We start from the raw sequence: 16,053 nt of genomic DNA, 5'->3' as shown, positions 1-16,053 counted from the left end.
ATTTTAAAAATAAAAAATTTCATTAACGAACTAAAATAAATCAAAGAAATAATCTCATACATATAGAAAATTTCAAAGTAGTATTAAAATAAATCAAAAAAACATATACATGAGCTTATATGGAAAAAAAAAGTCAAATAGTACTGGAGCTTGTAAAATATTTTGATATATTCATAAATATTTAAAAAATTAAATAGTTAGAATTATCTTATGTATGTATATATTTAATTTTAAATAAACTCATACAAAAAATTTCAACCAGCATGTTTTAAATTATATCAATTTATTAAAAAAAATTAAAACATGTTACTAGTTATCAAGATGTATGTGAGAGAGAGAGAGAGAGAGATCACTCAAAATCTTATTTTTTAGTTGTGTTCTATTTACAATTTTCCTAAAAGAAATACAAATAAGAATGAATAAAATAAAGAATTGTATATCTAATTTTCATTTAGAACTTTTAATTTATTTAAAATTTATAAACTCAAATTTTATCATGAATATAAAATTTATAATTTTCTAAGTGTTTAAATCTACTTTGATTTAGTAAAACACGTGACTTAATTTATTAATATATTAGTGAAATCATAAAAATTTTAACGAGATATAAATTTATAGGCAATAAGAATATTTTATGACAAATAAACTTCTTTAATTAGAATTCATAAAGAACTAAAAACTTTGACATAATTTTTTATTTAAAAATTTGTCTTAATTTCTTATACAATCTAATGCATATGTTAACCCAGCACAAAAATATGTCTATTATTTCCTGATTATTTCTTTCTTTCTTTCTTTTTGGTAATGCAATTTGAATTAACAAAAAGGAAAAAAAAAAACTAAAATACCTTATAAGCCTCCATACTATTTGACGCTTTTCATTTAAACAAATGTACTATTTATTAATCTATTTTGGCATTGTATTATTGATTCAACTCTTAACACTCATCCTCAACTCTGTCATATTATGCATCACACAATTGTTAATATATCATAATTTTAGTACGTCATTAATCACGTGTTAAGTCGTTAATAACTCTAAAATTACTGTTAATGTTGATAGTTGAATAAATAAAATTTAAAAATATATAATTAAAATAGATTAAAAAATATCGTAAGAATTTAAATAGAAAAGATCACATAGTATATGAATTCATAGAATATTTTGATCATAAATGTTAAATATTTATAAATAGGTTGAAATATACTATAACTTTCTTTACATTTTTGTTGTCTATTTTAATAATATATTTTTAATTTTTTCTCTAATCAACTCTCAATGTTAACCCCTAAGCCTCTCATATCATGATTGATATATCACCTCGTGCCCAACCATTAACAGCTTCCATCAGTGCCGAAGATTAATTTGGTAAAAATTTATAAATATAAAATTATAATAGACCAAAAACTAGTATAAGAATTTAAATAAAAAAGATTAAATAATACAAGAAGTCGTCAAAAATATTTTGTCCTTAGTTACTCAAAATTTTTATTACTTAATATATAAAAAAATATTTGGACATTCCTAAAATACGAAATTATTATGTAGATAATTAGATATGTAGTATGAATGATGCAACATAAGTATTACAGAGTGATTATTTAAAATGTAATATTAGATACGACAGGCGCAAGAGAAAGTAATATTACAAGTTATCAATATCTTGGCAGACCTTTTGAATCATCTACCATCTCAATTTACAAACAAATTTCTTCAAACTCTAGCAGAAGAAGCTTTTAGCTTTAATCTTCTTTCGTCACTACCAAGCTAACTTTTTTTTTCAACAGTTCCTAAAGCAAATTTTCACTGTTCCAAATATTTGCATTCCAGGTAACAAATCCTTGGACTTTTGATCACTCTAGAGAGAAGTACACGGAACAGAACAGTCAGAATCCAGCTATTCTTCATCAGTAGCAATTTTCTGCTTCTTCCATTTGTATGCAGCTTCTAGAATCTTGAGATTTGTAGCCTGAGATTCCTCAGGAAATAAATAGTCGATGTATTCCTCGTACCTATCAAAATGTTCACAAATTTTAGAATGAACCAAAGGCAACATGTGAATTAGTCAAAATCACTGGTGTATCTATCTCAGGATTTAAAGCGCTAAATTCACGGTGATAATAGTTAACAAAGGGATCCTAATGATACGGTTATTCTCTCCGCCCTGTAGGGCAGAGATTTCTCTCAGCTCGAGGAGAGAGTTTTTCTACCCATTTGGGTTTTTGGTGGGGTTGGGGAAGGGGGGTGTGTTGGGAGGAGGAATGGATCCAACCCAATTGTTATCGCTTAGCTTTTACCTATTATTAAATTAAATACTCTTCAAACTCCAACAAAGTCTTGCCAACACAAACAGATATTTAATAACACCACAAAATAATACAATAAAAACATTAGATAATCATAGACTATATATCTTAAGCTATTAGCTACATACCCAGATAAACCATCTTCGCTAGTAATCTGCCTCTTCTTTTTCAGTTTCTTTGGCAACTTGGACTGGACTATGCCAACATCTCCAAGCTCGCCAAAACTGCTCTCGATGTTCAACCACTCTTCTAGAAGCATAGCTCTTTCTTCCTTCAACTCAGATGCAGAGTCCTTGAAATATTGGTTGGCTCTTTCAAAAATCTCTGGAAAATGAGGAAACATTAAGAATTTGATCACAAGCACAAAAATCCAATGAAATTAAGCAAAGGAAGGAATGAAATTCGTCAAATAACTCACCTCTTGCATGCTCAATACATTCCTTCTTTCGTATTTGGACCTCATCTTCTGTTAGGCCTGAATTACTGCTGTCATAATCCACCGCAGATGCCTCAAATTTTGCATAACTGATCCACACTTTGAGATGCTTTGTTCTATCCAACAGTCTCTCGTAGAGAGCCTTCGTCCTCCCAAATTCCCCTTCTGCTATTTCAAAATCAATGTATGCCTGAAATAAGTAAGCATATTTATGGATTAATAAATCAAATAATCAAATAAAGTTTGAAAAAAAAAAAGAGAAATGTAAGATCTTTATGATCTCTACAGTTATATGAATTGCATTACTCGAGTAGCAAACATAACCTAGACAGGGACACACTCCAAGACCTCTAGCGCTCAGCAGAAGATGGATAAACCATAGATTTTTGGAATGATGGTTTCAACTCAAAGAGTACCCTACTACTATAAATTAATTCAAATCCAGAGACACAGGATGAAATGCATTGGAGAAACATTCAATCTGAAATAAGTATGATACAAGTTCCCACAACACACCTTCCATAACAACTCTGGCATGTCCAAGGCCGGTTGGGCAATAGCGAGCTCAAAAATAGCTCTAGCTCGCTCCATTTCACAGAGGGATCTCTCTAGCTCAGCATATTTGCTCCAAGCATAGCAATTTTCAGGTGACCACTCCAGATATTTCTCATAGAGTTTCCTACAACGATCCATATTACCAAGTTGTAGCTCGATTTCTATATACTTCTTAAATATCTGTTTGTTTAACCAGCCCAATAGTGAGAATGCATCAATTTAACTCGAAAAGAAAACATTTGAATAAGCAGCACGATCACACGTTACCTTATCCTTAGGAGCCTTGCCAATGGCAGTTCCCAAAATTTGACGAGCACCCTTGATGTTTAACTGTCGTATTTCAAATTGTGCAGCTAAAAGCCATATTTTTGCAAATGAGAATTTCTCATGAGGAATCAGCTTAAGACACTCTCTGGAAAAATTTCAAAGTGAGAATGAGAAAATCCCATTGGGCAGTAACAAAATAAATTTTTTTAAAGGAAAGTATAGCAGCAATGATTAATATCAGGAAAAGAATACAAAACGTATTTTTTTAAAGAAAAGTGTGGTAGCAATGGTTAATATTAGGAAAAGAAGACACGTTTAAGTCACCACAAATATCCACAGCCCAGAACTAAGAAAGAGGTATTTCAACTGCCAAAGTTTTTAAAATACTATAATGCAGCTTATTCCCTTATGGAGGCATAAAATTACATGAAACATAGAGTATCTTACACATCCAATCATGGGATATTTATGTAAGTTAATCTTGATGTGTTATTTGGGATATTTAGCTTATCTATAAACTATTAAGAACAGGCATATTATTGGTTTAGTATCCATTTCTTGTTCAGTTAGAAATTTTGTTTTTTTATTGATTTCCCATTTCAAGGGATTCAAGTTATACTAGGCTATGTAAGTACCCTGTATATACATTGGTGAGTCATCTAATTAAACAGACTGCTAACAAACAAAAATTAGTAAATTCCTTTCATAAAATTGAGTGCCTAACAGCTCTATCACTGTGACAACCCTATCAGTTGTTGCAAATTTTTGTGATTAGGAGTTGGATGTATCTTTCCTTTTTCTTAAGTTTCCTCTCGAAACCCTAGCCAGCTGTGGAATATCATATCACATTTGCTTTCCGCGTACGGACATTGCATTAAAAAGTGGCATAAGGAATCTTCCACAGTGGCCAATTAACCCAAATATGTGTTACAAATTAAACATCAAAATTCCAAAAAAAAAAAAAGAATGGAGATATACATTAAGTAAAGTCAAATATCATATCACATGCATTCTTGTGTCTGAGCTTCTTAACTCGTGTAAGATGATAGTTGCATACCAAAATGTATTTCCTACTAGTGTAAGATGATGCATTTGCATACTAAAATGTACCCAACACAAATAGTTCATGATATATGACAAATTAGGATTAATTAGTCTTCTTAAGGATTTTGGGATGTAACCTAGATTTTTTTGAGAGAAAAAAGATCCACTATGAGCATCAAGAACCCAAACAAAAGACATACAGAATTTAGTCTCCAACAAAAGAAAAGATCAAAGAGATCCAAAATATCAATACCATCAGAAATAGGTTCCCCTTAAAGCAAAATATAGAGAATTCGAAACCACCGATGTCTAATCTAAGAAAAGTGAAGAGGGATTGTCAAAAACTCTCCTATTTCTCTCTTTCCACGTGACCCAAAGAATAAGAAGAGGAATGATAGAGATAAAATTCTTAGATTTGAGGGAAGCAACATCACTCGCCTATAATTCTTAACTCAAGAAATCATCACCCAAGGTTTCCTACAAATTACACCTAAGAATCCCGAATCATCAAACTCGAGAGTCTAATTGCATCATGCAACTAGAAATATGGAGAAAATTCTCAGTAAGCTCTTCATTGAACAATTGGACCTCTTCTTAAAAGCGAGATTGGTATTCAGAGTGCTTGTTATGTAGTCTTTCCCAAATTTAAATTAGACTAAGAATTCTCAGAAGTACAAATACTAACACTAATAGTAATACTACTAAAGAAATATAATTGCCACTAAGAATAAGAAAATAAATCATATTTAACTTAAGAAAACATAACTTAGATCCTAAATAGTCAACTACAAATAGAAGTCCTAAACAACATAGTTGTTGCTATGCACCATCAATCTCCCCATGTTAAAAAACTCGATCCCTTCAAGCTGAGAGCATAAGACTTCTTGCTAAAATCAAGAGCTCGGGAACTTTCTACCAACTAACACACACCATGCTTCCTCTTAAAATGAGTACCATCTATCTGCTTATCCCTTTTAGTTTCTATCTTGCCATAATCTAGAGTTGTTCTTTTTCTTTACTAAAACAACACATTAGATTTATGGATCTCTTTCCCATCATAGTTCTCAGCTTTTTCTGGATACTTCTTATATAATGGCATTCATAGGTTGTAGAACAATCTCTCTTTTCCAAAATAATAATAATAATAATGTAGTTTCCCCTTCTGCTATGATGCATCTCTAAGTTGTAAAGCTAGGGGCAACAAGGAGGATACGTGGTAATCTTCACAAGGACAACATCACATAAGATAGAATCACTATGTGCACCTCATTAAAAAGGGCATAGAAAAAGCCATCTTCAATTTACCAGGACAGTTGTATTATCTATTAATTTAACCTTGTAGAGCTACAGACGTGTCTGTCGGAAGATTGAGATGCTTGACTGTTAAAGTTGATACCACATTCACAGAACTTAACTATTAATAACAAGTTTCTTTAGCTTTTGTTCTAGAAATAACAAGATTTCAAGATATAAATGTACGATACAATCATCTTTCTCCACTTCAAGTGCTGATAAGATGTGTCTCACAGAAGACAAAGAGAGGTGTCTGCTTCTTAATTATCAACTAAACTGTCATTCTCATGTGGCCATCCTCTGTTGGCATCTCCTTTTAATATAACCTGACATGCAATATATTGTTCTTTGCCACTGCAGCCCATATGTCAGTATGCCCACACTTCCGTTTTTGAAATAACAGTATGTCCACACTTTGAAACAAACAATTTCAAATTACCTTGGGGATAACTGCTAGAAATTGATGTTTATCTATTCTTCGGCCTACCATTTGATTCATATGTCTCCTTAAAATAATAATAAAAATGTCCCATAGGTTGTAGAACAATCTCTCTTTTCCAAAATAATAATAGCAATGTATTGTTCCCTTATGCTATAATCTATATGCCAGTTGTAAAGCTAGGGCAAGAAAGATGGACATGGATAACTTTCATAGGAACAACATAACATAAGATAGAATCCTATGGGGCACCTCAATAAAAGAAAAAAAGAGTCTTTTGACTCTTTGAGTGACCAAATAGTTGTATTATCTGTTGATGTAACTTAGTAGAGCTACAGATGTGGTTGTGTTGGAAGATAGAGACGCTAGGCTGTTGTAGTTGATACTACATCCCACAGAACTTCTACTATTAATAACCATCTTTTTAGCTTTCGTCCCACAAATAACAAGAGTTTAAGATATAATTGTACAATGCCATCATCTTTCTCCACTTCAAGTGTCGCTAAGACGTGTCTCACTATAGACAAAAGAGAGGTGTCTGCTTGTTAATAATCAACTAAATCATCATTCTCATGTTATGCATAACCATCCTCTCTTCTTGGCATCTCCTCCTTTTGATAAAAATACTCATTAAAGACACTGTTTACATGTCAGGCATATATTTCCAAGCTTTCATATTAAATTACCAAAAAATAAAACAACTTCTAATTTTAAGTTAATAGCACAAACATTTTAGGTGCTTGATCAACTTTCTACTTTCTTACAACATAATACAAACCAGAAGCATGGTCATAGACTCTTAAAACTTGACTCAATGTTCATCCATCTAACTTCTATAAATTAGGGAAAATGACACAACCATGTTAAGGATCCTAAATGCCTAAATCCTTGAATGCAATCCTTCCCCCATTTTTAAAACGAACGAAAGAAAGAAAAACGGGAAGCGCCATGAGTTTAATGCAAGCGGGAAGATCCATCTCAGACACAGTCGGCTGCTGGTTTTGTCTTGTATGGCGGCAAAACCGCCTAGAAATATGTGTTCCTATACATTTGGTTAGATACTGTCCCATGCAATATTGCAAGACAGAGAAAGAGCTCGCAGATATCTTCACCAAAGCATTACCAAGAACAAAGTTCAAGATATTAAGAAATATGCTTGGCTTGGAGTAATAAAAAATGCATTAAGGGGGAGTGTTAGATTACATTCCATAGCTAAAGTGTATCAGAAAAGGAAGAAAGAGTGTGTTGTTCAGAATTATTCGCTCCCAGTTTTAGGGTCCAAGTGTCCCATTGTTTTGTAGGTGTTTTGGTTGTGGCAATATGAATTGAAATAAAGTTAGTCAATCATAATTCAGAAATATTTGAATGTCTTGGTAGTTGTTACAGTTGACTAAGTCTAGGAAGTTAAGGTTAAACAATCGGGCAGTTCCCATGTTCTGGGAAAACGGCAACTGACCCTATCCTCCCTATTGTAATAAATCCTTTTGTCTGATCTCAGAATACCTAAGAAAGAAACCTACTAAAATGTTAAGCACCTACGTACTCAAGAGACCATTTGGTTCTCTTTTAACTATCTCTAAAATTAGATCCAAATTTAGAAAAAGACAAAATCCAAAAACAGTCAAATTTATCTATGGATTTCTATGCAAATCGACCATAACTAGATCCATCAATAGGGAATCTATCACAACTGAAGATGGCAATTGACAGAATAAGGCTGTTGCTCCAATACACAAGGAAAAACAAAGACAGTCTTGAAAATATCATTCACCATGCACTCAACCCTATTCACTCTCACAATAACTATATTCCAAGAATTCAAGTTGATAGGTCACTACCAAAAATCAAAATGATATCAGGATATTTATGAGTGCAGAGGGGGAGAGGATGGAACGGAATGGAAAACCGAGAGCGGAATATTTACTCTTGTTTCAGATACTATTCCTTAATGGAATAGAATGGAAATGAAGAGGAACCATTTCCACTCATCTGCATCAAAGGCCAAGAGAGAACAGATGGAATAAAAATAACCATAATTCTTTTATTATGCTGACAGATAGTTAGGGGTTATTATTATCTTTTTTATATTAATAATCTTAAATTTGACTCTTTCACAAGATAAAATATCTTACCTATTTCAATTACTGCCTTATCCAAGCAACATAAATCATTTTCCACTTAATTACATCCATGATTGGTTGAAAAATAACCCCTCTGAATTATTAGCTTAATAGACTTTTTACCAATAAGTGCAAATGGAGAGTAAACAAACAGATGCTTTAGAACTTATGTCACCAACCGGTTCTACAAGCAACATCTCAACAGTAGAAGCTTTGGAACAAGAAAGAGTTCACAATGATGCATGTTGTTCTCCGTTTAAGTAACATACCTATAAACATCTCTGGTGCGCTCCATATCTTCTGCATCAAGCTCTTCATACAGCGCATAATTAATCCTGGATGGCAGAATAATGTGAAAAGCCAGCGACAAATAACAAACTTAATCCAAATCACAAAACAGAAATTTTGGGGGAAAAAAATACTCACCACAAGTAAATGTATCTCTGCCAGTACCGCTTCTCCTCAGCAGGTGGTACATTGGCAATGGCTCTCTCATAAACTTCTCTAATCCTTTCCTTATTTCCCACACTTTCTTCCAACCTAATATAATCAAACCAAGAATCATAATTCAAAGGATTCTTCCTTACCTCGTCCTCATACTGAAACCTCCTCTTACCCACAATGGCATCCTCAATCCCCTCTTTATCCCCATACTGCTTCTCAAAAGTCATGAACTTCTTATACAAATCCTCTGCTCTCCCTTTGGGAATGTGATCCAAAGCAAACTTATAAATGCACCTTGCCCTCTCTACCTCTTTGCACCTCTCCTCGAACTCAGCAAACGCCACAAACAACTGTTCCGCCTCCTCGTCCTCTGCCAGCTTCTCCACAGCATGTTCATACACGCTCCTTGCCCGAGCCACCTCTCCATTCTTCATCTCAAATTTAGCATACCGTATCCACGCCGAAACCTTGGGATGGCATTGTATGAACCGCTCAAAGATACCTCTAGCACGATCCACCTCATTGTACCGAAGCTCAAACTTGATGTACGACAACCAACCTTGCTGGTCTGGGGACCAATTCATCCACCGCTCAAAGATCTGCCTAGCACCAGCTACATTACCTAGCATCTCCTCCATGTGTATGTACTTGTACCATAGCTGGTCCACCCTGGGAAGCAATGTCACTGCCCTGTCCCAAACGTTCCTGGCGTGGTTTATGAACTTGTTCCTCATCTCCACCTCCGCGTACTTCAACCAGAGGGTATGGTTCCGGTAGTCCACCTCCAAGGCTCGTTCCCAGACAGAGCGAGCACGGTTGAAATCCTTCTGGGACTCCTCCCATTGTGCGTACTTAACCCAGACGCTAGTGCTCCACCGCGCACGACGAATATGGTCCTCAAACTCTTTCCGCTTGCGGATCCTATAATCAGCAAGCTCGGTGGAATCAGTGATCTTCTGCTTGGGGGGACGGATTTCTGCCTCCTGCCGCTCGCGTGCCTCCCGAAGGATTTGCTCGGCTGTGATTTGCACAGGAGCTGGGGTTTTGTTCTTGACCCGAGTCGGACGAGGCAACTTAACCTCAATGTCTTTTCGAGTCAAGTAGCCGAGAGAGGGATCAGCCTCTTTCCCCGATGACATGGTAGATACTTGATATTCAGAACCCTGAAAGGTGATCGAACTTCCTCAGGTCAGTGAGGAATTGAATTCCTTAACCCTATTTGATTCCAGTACACCTGATTCTGCAGCAGCCAAATAGCCTAGCCACGAGCATGCCCATGTAAATGTTCAAAGATTTATAAGGATTTATTTTTACCAAATATCTAGAAAAGTATTGTATAAACGTACTTAATCCACCAAAAATAATATAATTAGATGCATATTTTATTCATGCATATTTCAAAAATTATCAAATAATTAATTTTTTGTATTTAAAAAAATATTTTATTCACCCATCTAAATGTCACGAGACATTTATCAATCTTTTGTAATTTAAAAAAAATATTGTAAAGACAAATTATCAAAAAAAAATATTTATCAAAAAAATATTTCATAATTAGATGCATACTTTATTCATGCGTAATTCCAAAAATTATCAAGTAAGTGATCTTTTATCAATTTACAACAGCCCAATTTCTCATACAATAAATCTCCAAATAAGAAGCCAATGAAACACACCAAAGTTTTAAAAGCATATATTTCTATTATCCCAAAAAAGGCATGGTCTTTGAATCATATCAAGATATCGTGCACACGTGTCTAAATTAAAAGAGAAAAGTTGGTCTTTTTTCCCATCTTAAACCCACCAAAGGTCAATCATTTCCAACACCCACACAATAACTTTCTTCATTTACTAACCATGAATCAACTCCTTACTTCTAGAGTAGCAGGCAGCAGCCAAGACAGAAAATAAACATGTAAGGAAATTTAATTTATTCACAATAGATCCCATTTTCCTATTCTTGAACTTCGAAACCAAAATGCTATTTATTGGCTAACCCAATGCCTAATAAAATCAACTAGACAAGTTCTTCTCCAAAACCTCAAAACTGATTCATGATCACCAAGCCACTTTCCAGTACAGTCCACCTCTTTATTTTGAAACCATAAAACGAAAAGATGGACACATTACACAAAAATGAAATTTAAACAGTAGCTAACTATGCATAGAAAATGGATGTTCTAAAACAGTCATGGCTTCCATTAGCGAGCTCCTCAAATCAATAAACAGCCAATAGTAAGTCAACAAAACAGAACAACTTCTAATATGGTGAACAGAAACTCAATCTAAACAACCATTTTGTTCAAACACAAATATCAGGGAAAGTGCCAATAATTGGAATGACAGAGGGCTTTTTTTATTAAACTAGCACCTTTAGCTATAATTTCTAAGGCAAAAACATTTTAAGAAGAAAAGAGAAAGAAAAGGGAAACCAAGAGCGACAAACATGAATTAAAACCTTCAAGAATGGATTATTAACAGAGACCTAAAGCTAGTCTAAACAGAGGATTGAAATGCGCATGAAATGGCCAGTCTTTTAAGCCATAAAGGATGCAACTCAGTGGTAGGCGGGTATGGAAGTGGCTGTAAGAGCATGGACATCCCCCTTTTTTACTGCTATTAGCTTTTATAGACAAACACTAGAGACCTTCTGCCTTTTCCCTATCAATCATTTTCATCCCGAATCATGAGTAATGACTATGACACCTAGAGAGGAGACCTAAGAAGGACGGATAGAAGGGAACCTATGGGAGCCCAATTCTGGTTATTGACTCATTGGAGGATCTCTAGTTAGTATCTAATATGTTGGGGCCTTTAGGTTACCAACTTCAGAATGGTCCCTACTTTTCCCAAAAAGAGACAAGGAAATTACCCAAAAAACCAAAATATGAAAGGGATTGTAAGAAACTGAGACATACAGGGAGGTTAGGTACATCACTAGATATTTACCAAGATGGAATGAATCCTAAGCTCGATTACAGAATCAGAAGAGGGTTGCTGCCCATCAATGATTCAAGTATGAAAAGAGAAATTTTGGAGGTGCAAAGGTGGCAACTTGGAAAAACAAATGAAAGGAATGTCTTTGGTTGGGTAATTGGTCTCAAGGGCTAGTCTAGTCTTCACAGTGATAGAATCCCTATGACGGAAAAATTGATTTTGCAAAACCCTTTCAATCTTTCATGCTGCCCTCTATTGAGCACAAAGTATTTACCCTTGAAATATGCATACTAAATGCCTTGCTTCATCATACCCCCCTACCATTTCATACATATGCAAACAGTATATTCGAACTTTGTCCATTATGTATCAGTACGTAGAACAAAGTAAATTCATTACCATAACCGAAATCTTGGAAGAATTTATGCATAGTAGGAAATAAGTCATAGACATCGTTGAACAGACCCAAAACGCTCCAAACACCATTTAAGCTTACTTATTTCTTAACATTCATTTTAGCAGAGTGTAGACCAAAAGAAAATAGACTGATTCAGCGGTCCAATCATCGTTCTAATAGGAAGTAATCCAAACAGATAAATTCATCTTATATTAGCACACAACAGAGCAGAAGCAAGCAGTATCATTCATATTGATAAATCACGGGTATAAAAAATTCCTGTTCCACTCATCATTCAAAACGTATACAACTTACTAAACTAGTAGGAAGAAGAAAAGAGAGAGATTTGTACCACACTCGAACACTTCTTGTGGTTGCTTCCAGATGGCTAAACCCGTGCAAAGGCACTCCCTAACCTCGCTTGTTCCTGATCTCCCTCCTTTCTTTTTCAAAATTTCTTATACCCAGGCTATTCGGCCTCTCTCCTGTTTTTCTTCTGCTACTTTCTTCTCTCTTCTTTCTCTTACCATGCTCCTCCCTTGCTCGAGTGACCCTTTCTCCCACTAGACCGTTTCCATCGCTCCTTCCTTCAAAGACACCGGAGTTTCCCCTTCTTTCCGTTTTCTTTTTGAAAACCCTCGAGCCTTTTGTGTCGAGGAAGCCTCTGATTTCTTGTGAGGTGTTTGGATGACTTTCAATATGGTTTATTAAGGTATGGTATTATATGATAAGTGGGATGATAATGTTAAATTTATATTATATTTAAAAAAAATTATATATTAATATATGATAATAATCATTATTTTTATTTAAACTGATAAATGATATTATTATATATTTAATTAAATTACGTATTATTCTTTTTTATTGAATGTAATAATAAATAAAAAAATAAAATATATATATAATTAAATAAATATATATTAATTATATATATGTATATACATAATAAAATAAATAATCATCCAAACCTTTAAGAAGAAGAAGAAGAAGAAGCATCGGGTAAAGAAAAAAATAAATGGGTATAAATATAAATAATAAAAAATAGTAAATATATAAATAAAAATAAAATCATTCAAACAACACAAAATTGCTAATTCGATAATTTAAAAAAAAAATTATAACTTTTGATCTATACAACAATTGTGAAAAAATTATATTGTGTTCGAAAATATAAATAAAAAAATAAAAATATAAAAAAATCATATCATACATTAATATACTATTATTCAAGCAGAATTTAAAAATTTTCATATCAAATTTAAAAAAATATAGAATTAATAATTAATAAAAAAATAATTTTAAAATAATATTTTTAAAACCGTCTCCCTTAAATAAATTTTCAGATCTTATAATTTTTTAGTTATAAAGAAATTTTTTGGTTAGAGCTAACTATATTATAAAATTTTATTTAAATTAATCCTAATTTATTCTTGAATCTTTATTTCTAATTATATTATTTTTATTTTTATTTTTTAAAAAAATTACAGATTTAAAATTTTATTTGAAAATAATTTAAATATCTATTTACAAAATAAACGATTTGGTATTAAATTTTTTTTTATCCGTGTGTTCCTATCATATACATTGTTCTATTTTCAATAATATCCTAAGAATCTTCTAAAATTTTCTTTTATACTTAAAAATTACCTCTAAAAATTTCTAATTTATAATTTCATGCTTATGCATTTTAATTCTTTCTAATTTATTTTATTTTGACCGCTATCCAAATTAAACTCAAAAACTTACATATTTTCACATAACATACCATCATGCACATACATAAATTTAAGCATGTCAAAGATCCAAAATCACATCAAATAATCTAAGGAAGTTTTTATACAAAAATTAAGTACTAATGTCTAGAAATTTTAGCGTACTGGTGTTCATTTTTTGGCTTAGTTTTCTCCCTTAAAGCATTAAAATCTTTGCAAATGAAAATTTGACAACATACTTACCTCATTGCCAAGCAAACTTGTAAAATTTTTCTCGCGAAAATTGGTCTAAAATAGCCCCAAAAAATTCCTCCAAATCGGTGTATGCTGCTGTTTTCTGGTAGCGAATACCTTCTAGTTTCAGGAGCTTTTCTCTCAACTCCAAACACCGTTTTAATTTGTTCTTGTTCCTAAAAGTCACTAAGAGAATACTTAATCATCCTACTAAAATGTAAAAAATTTTGATGTAACACCAATTAATTTTATCATTTTTATTATTATTATTATTAATTTTTAATTTATTTTATTTAGTCTATTTTGTAATTATTGAATTTTAATTCATTTATTTAATTTAATTTAATAAAAATAAAAATGATAATAACGATAAAATTGGGTAGAAATATTATTTGGATTTAATTGAAATTGATTTTGGAAAAAAGTGGTGAAATTTTGGATTCTGGGGGTATTTTTGAAAAAAAAATCGAAAACCAGGGGGTCAAAACGTAATTTAAAAAAGTTGTGCCACATCAGCGCCACGTCAGCAGCCACGTGAGCGGCCCAGTCAGCAGCCCTGGCCAACCAGGACCTGCCGCGTGGCAAGGCCACGCCGACCCGGGAACGGGCCACGTGGGCGATCCGCGGGCGCGCGATCGGACGGTCCAGATGCGTTCCCACGCGCACGGACGGCCCAGATTTAATCCAAATTAAATCGCGATTGAACGGTCCAGATTAAATCAAGATGGACGGCTGTGATTAAAAGGCAAAGGGTATAAATAAACCCCCCACACCTGACCACAAAAACCCTAGCCGCCAGCCCTCGCCGGAGAAGACGAACCAGACGCCGGAGGAGCCGGCCGCCGCCACCCGCCGCCACACCGGGGAGTTTTTCGACCGCCGATCGAGGTAAATTTCATACTCCCGGCTCGTTTTTCAATGCTAAGTTCCCTTGTGGCCGAATCGGAGCCAAACTCCTGGCCAAACGGCCGGAAAACACGGCCGAAACCCAGCGGCGCCGTCGCGTCCCTCCTCGGTTTTTGCCTCCGATGAGGCCCTTTCCGGCCTTCGTTTGATACAATTTTTATATCACTGTGATCACTATTCTTTTCTCTACAGGTTGATTGGAGCCAAATCACCAAAACACGAACCTCGCCAGAGAGCCGCCGCACCCGAGAGCACCGCCGCCGGTAAGCTTCGGTTTTTCGTAATTTTTTGGCCCCCCGAGGGCCCTAGGGTTGTTTTATCACAGGGACCGATGCAAGTGTGGTCGAATTCGGCCGGAAACGGCAAACCTGAGGCGAATCGCCGCTGCAAGCGGCAGCACCGTCGCCGGAGCAAGGCGGAGCCGCCGTGCCGGAATTGCGATATTGGCCAAAAGGGGCCCTGGGTCTAATTTGGGATTTTTTAGGACACGTGCAGGTACTAGTAGTGCGTTTCAGTTCCCCGAAAAAAATTCAGAAAAAATTAGAGACAGCCTGTAGGCGCACTGTAGAGCCGTATTCAGACCCCGAAACAAGTAAGGACCCCTCACCCTATTTCCTATCACGGTATTAAAGTTCAATAAATGATAAAACGGTATTTCATGAATCAATAGATGTGTGAAATTGTTTAAGGTCGCTAATGGAGCCCGAATCTGGTTTGTTTGTCGGTCAGCTGTTGTTTGGCCTATTTTACAGTTTTAAATGCAGTATGAGGTCTAATGTTTTCATTTCATAGTTTCGTGTGCATATATCACTGTTTTATTGATTATGGATTGAATGACTGAGAACCCGATGTTGTATGTTGTCTTGTTTGGCATAAATTACTAGTTTGCTTGTTTGTGTGTGATTTGATGATGCTGACTGAGGAAAAAAGGGAATAAAATGTTATGTAAATTAATAATT

The 16,053-nt window shown here is 34.4% G+C and overlaps 2 protein-coding genes across 2 annotated transcripts; both read right to left on the bottom strand.

Moving 5' to 3' along the window:
• Positions 1 to 1,598: 1,598 nt before the first annotated feature.
• LOC110809423 (uncharacterized) lies at positions 1,599 to 12,947 on the bottom strand. The gene is given in 9 exon segments (XM_022035250.2): positions 1,599 to 2,013; positions 2,436 to 2,631; positions 2,726 to 2,933; positions 3,260 to 3,478; positions 3,566 to 3,685; positions 3,688 to 3,710; positions 8,731 to 8,796; positions 8,888 to 10,163; positions 12,592 to 12,947. Coding segments are annotated over 4 exon segments (1,293 nt in total). The 5' UTR covers positions 10,045 to 10,163; positions 12,592 to 12,947; the 3' UTR covers positions 1,599 to 2,013; positions 2,436 to 2,631; positions 2,726 to 2,933; positions 3,260 to 3,478; positions 3,566 to 3,638.
• Positions 1,899 to 3,436, bottom strand: LOC148266276 (pre-mRNA-splicing factor CLF1-like). The gene is made up of 4 exons (XM_088219067.1): positions 3,260 to 3,436; positions 2,726 to 2,933; positions 2,436 to 2,631; positions 1,899 to 2,013 (listed from the first exon to the last, which is right to left on the bottom strand). The coding sequence occupies exons 1-4, from the start codon at positions 3,434 to 3,436 to the stop codon at positions 1,899 to 1,901; spliced, it is 696 nt and encodes a 231-aa protein (XP_088075193.1).
• Positions 12,948 to 16,053: the final 3,106 nt, after the last annotated feature.

This window comes from Carica papaya, chromosome 4 (genome assembly GCF_054855325.1).
Source record: "Carica papaya isolate Zhongbai chromosome 4, ASM5485532v1, whole genome shotgun sequence".
Classification (NCBI taxonomy): Eukaryota; Viridiplantae; Streptophyta; class Magnoliopsida; order Brassicales; family Caricaceae; genus Carica; species Carica papaya.
The sequence above is the reverse complement of the archived record's forward strand: the minus strand, read 5'-3'. Positions and strand labels throughout refer to the sequence as shown.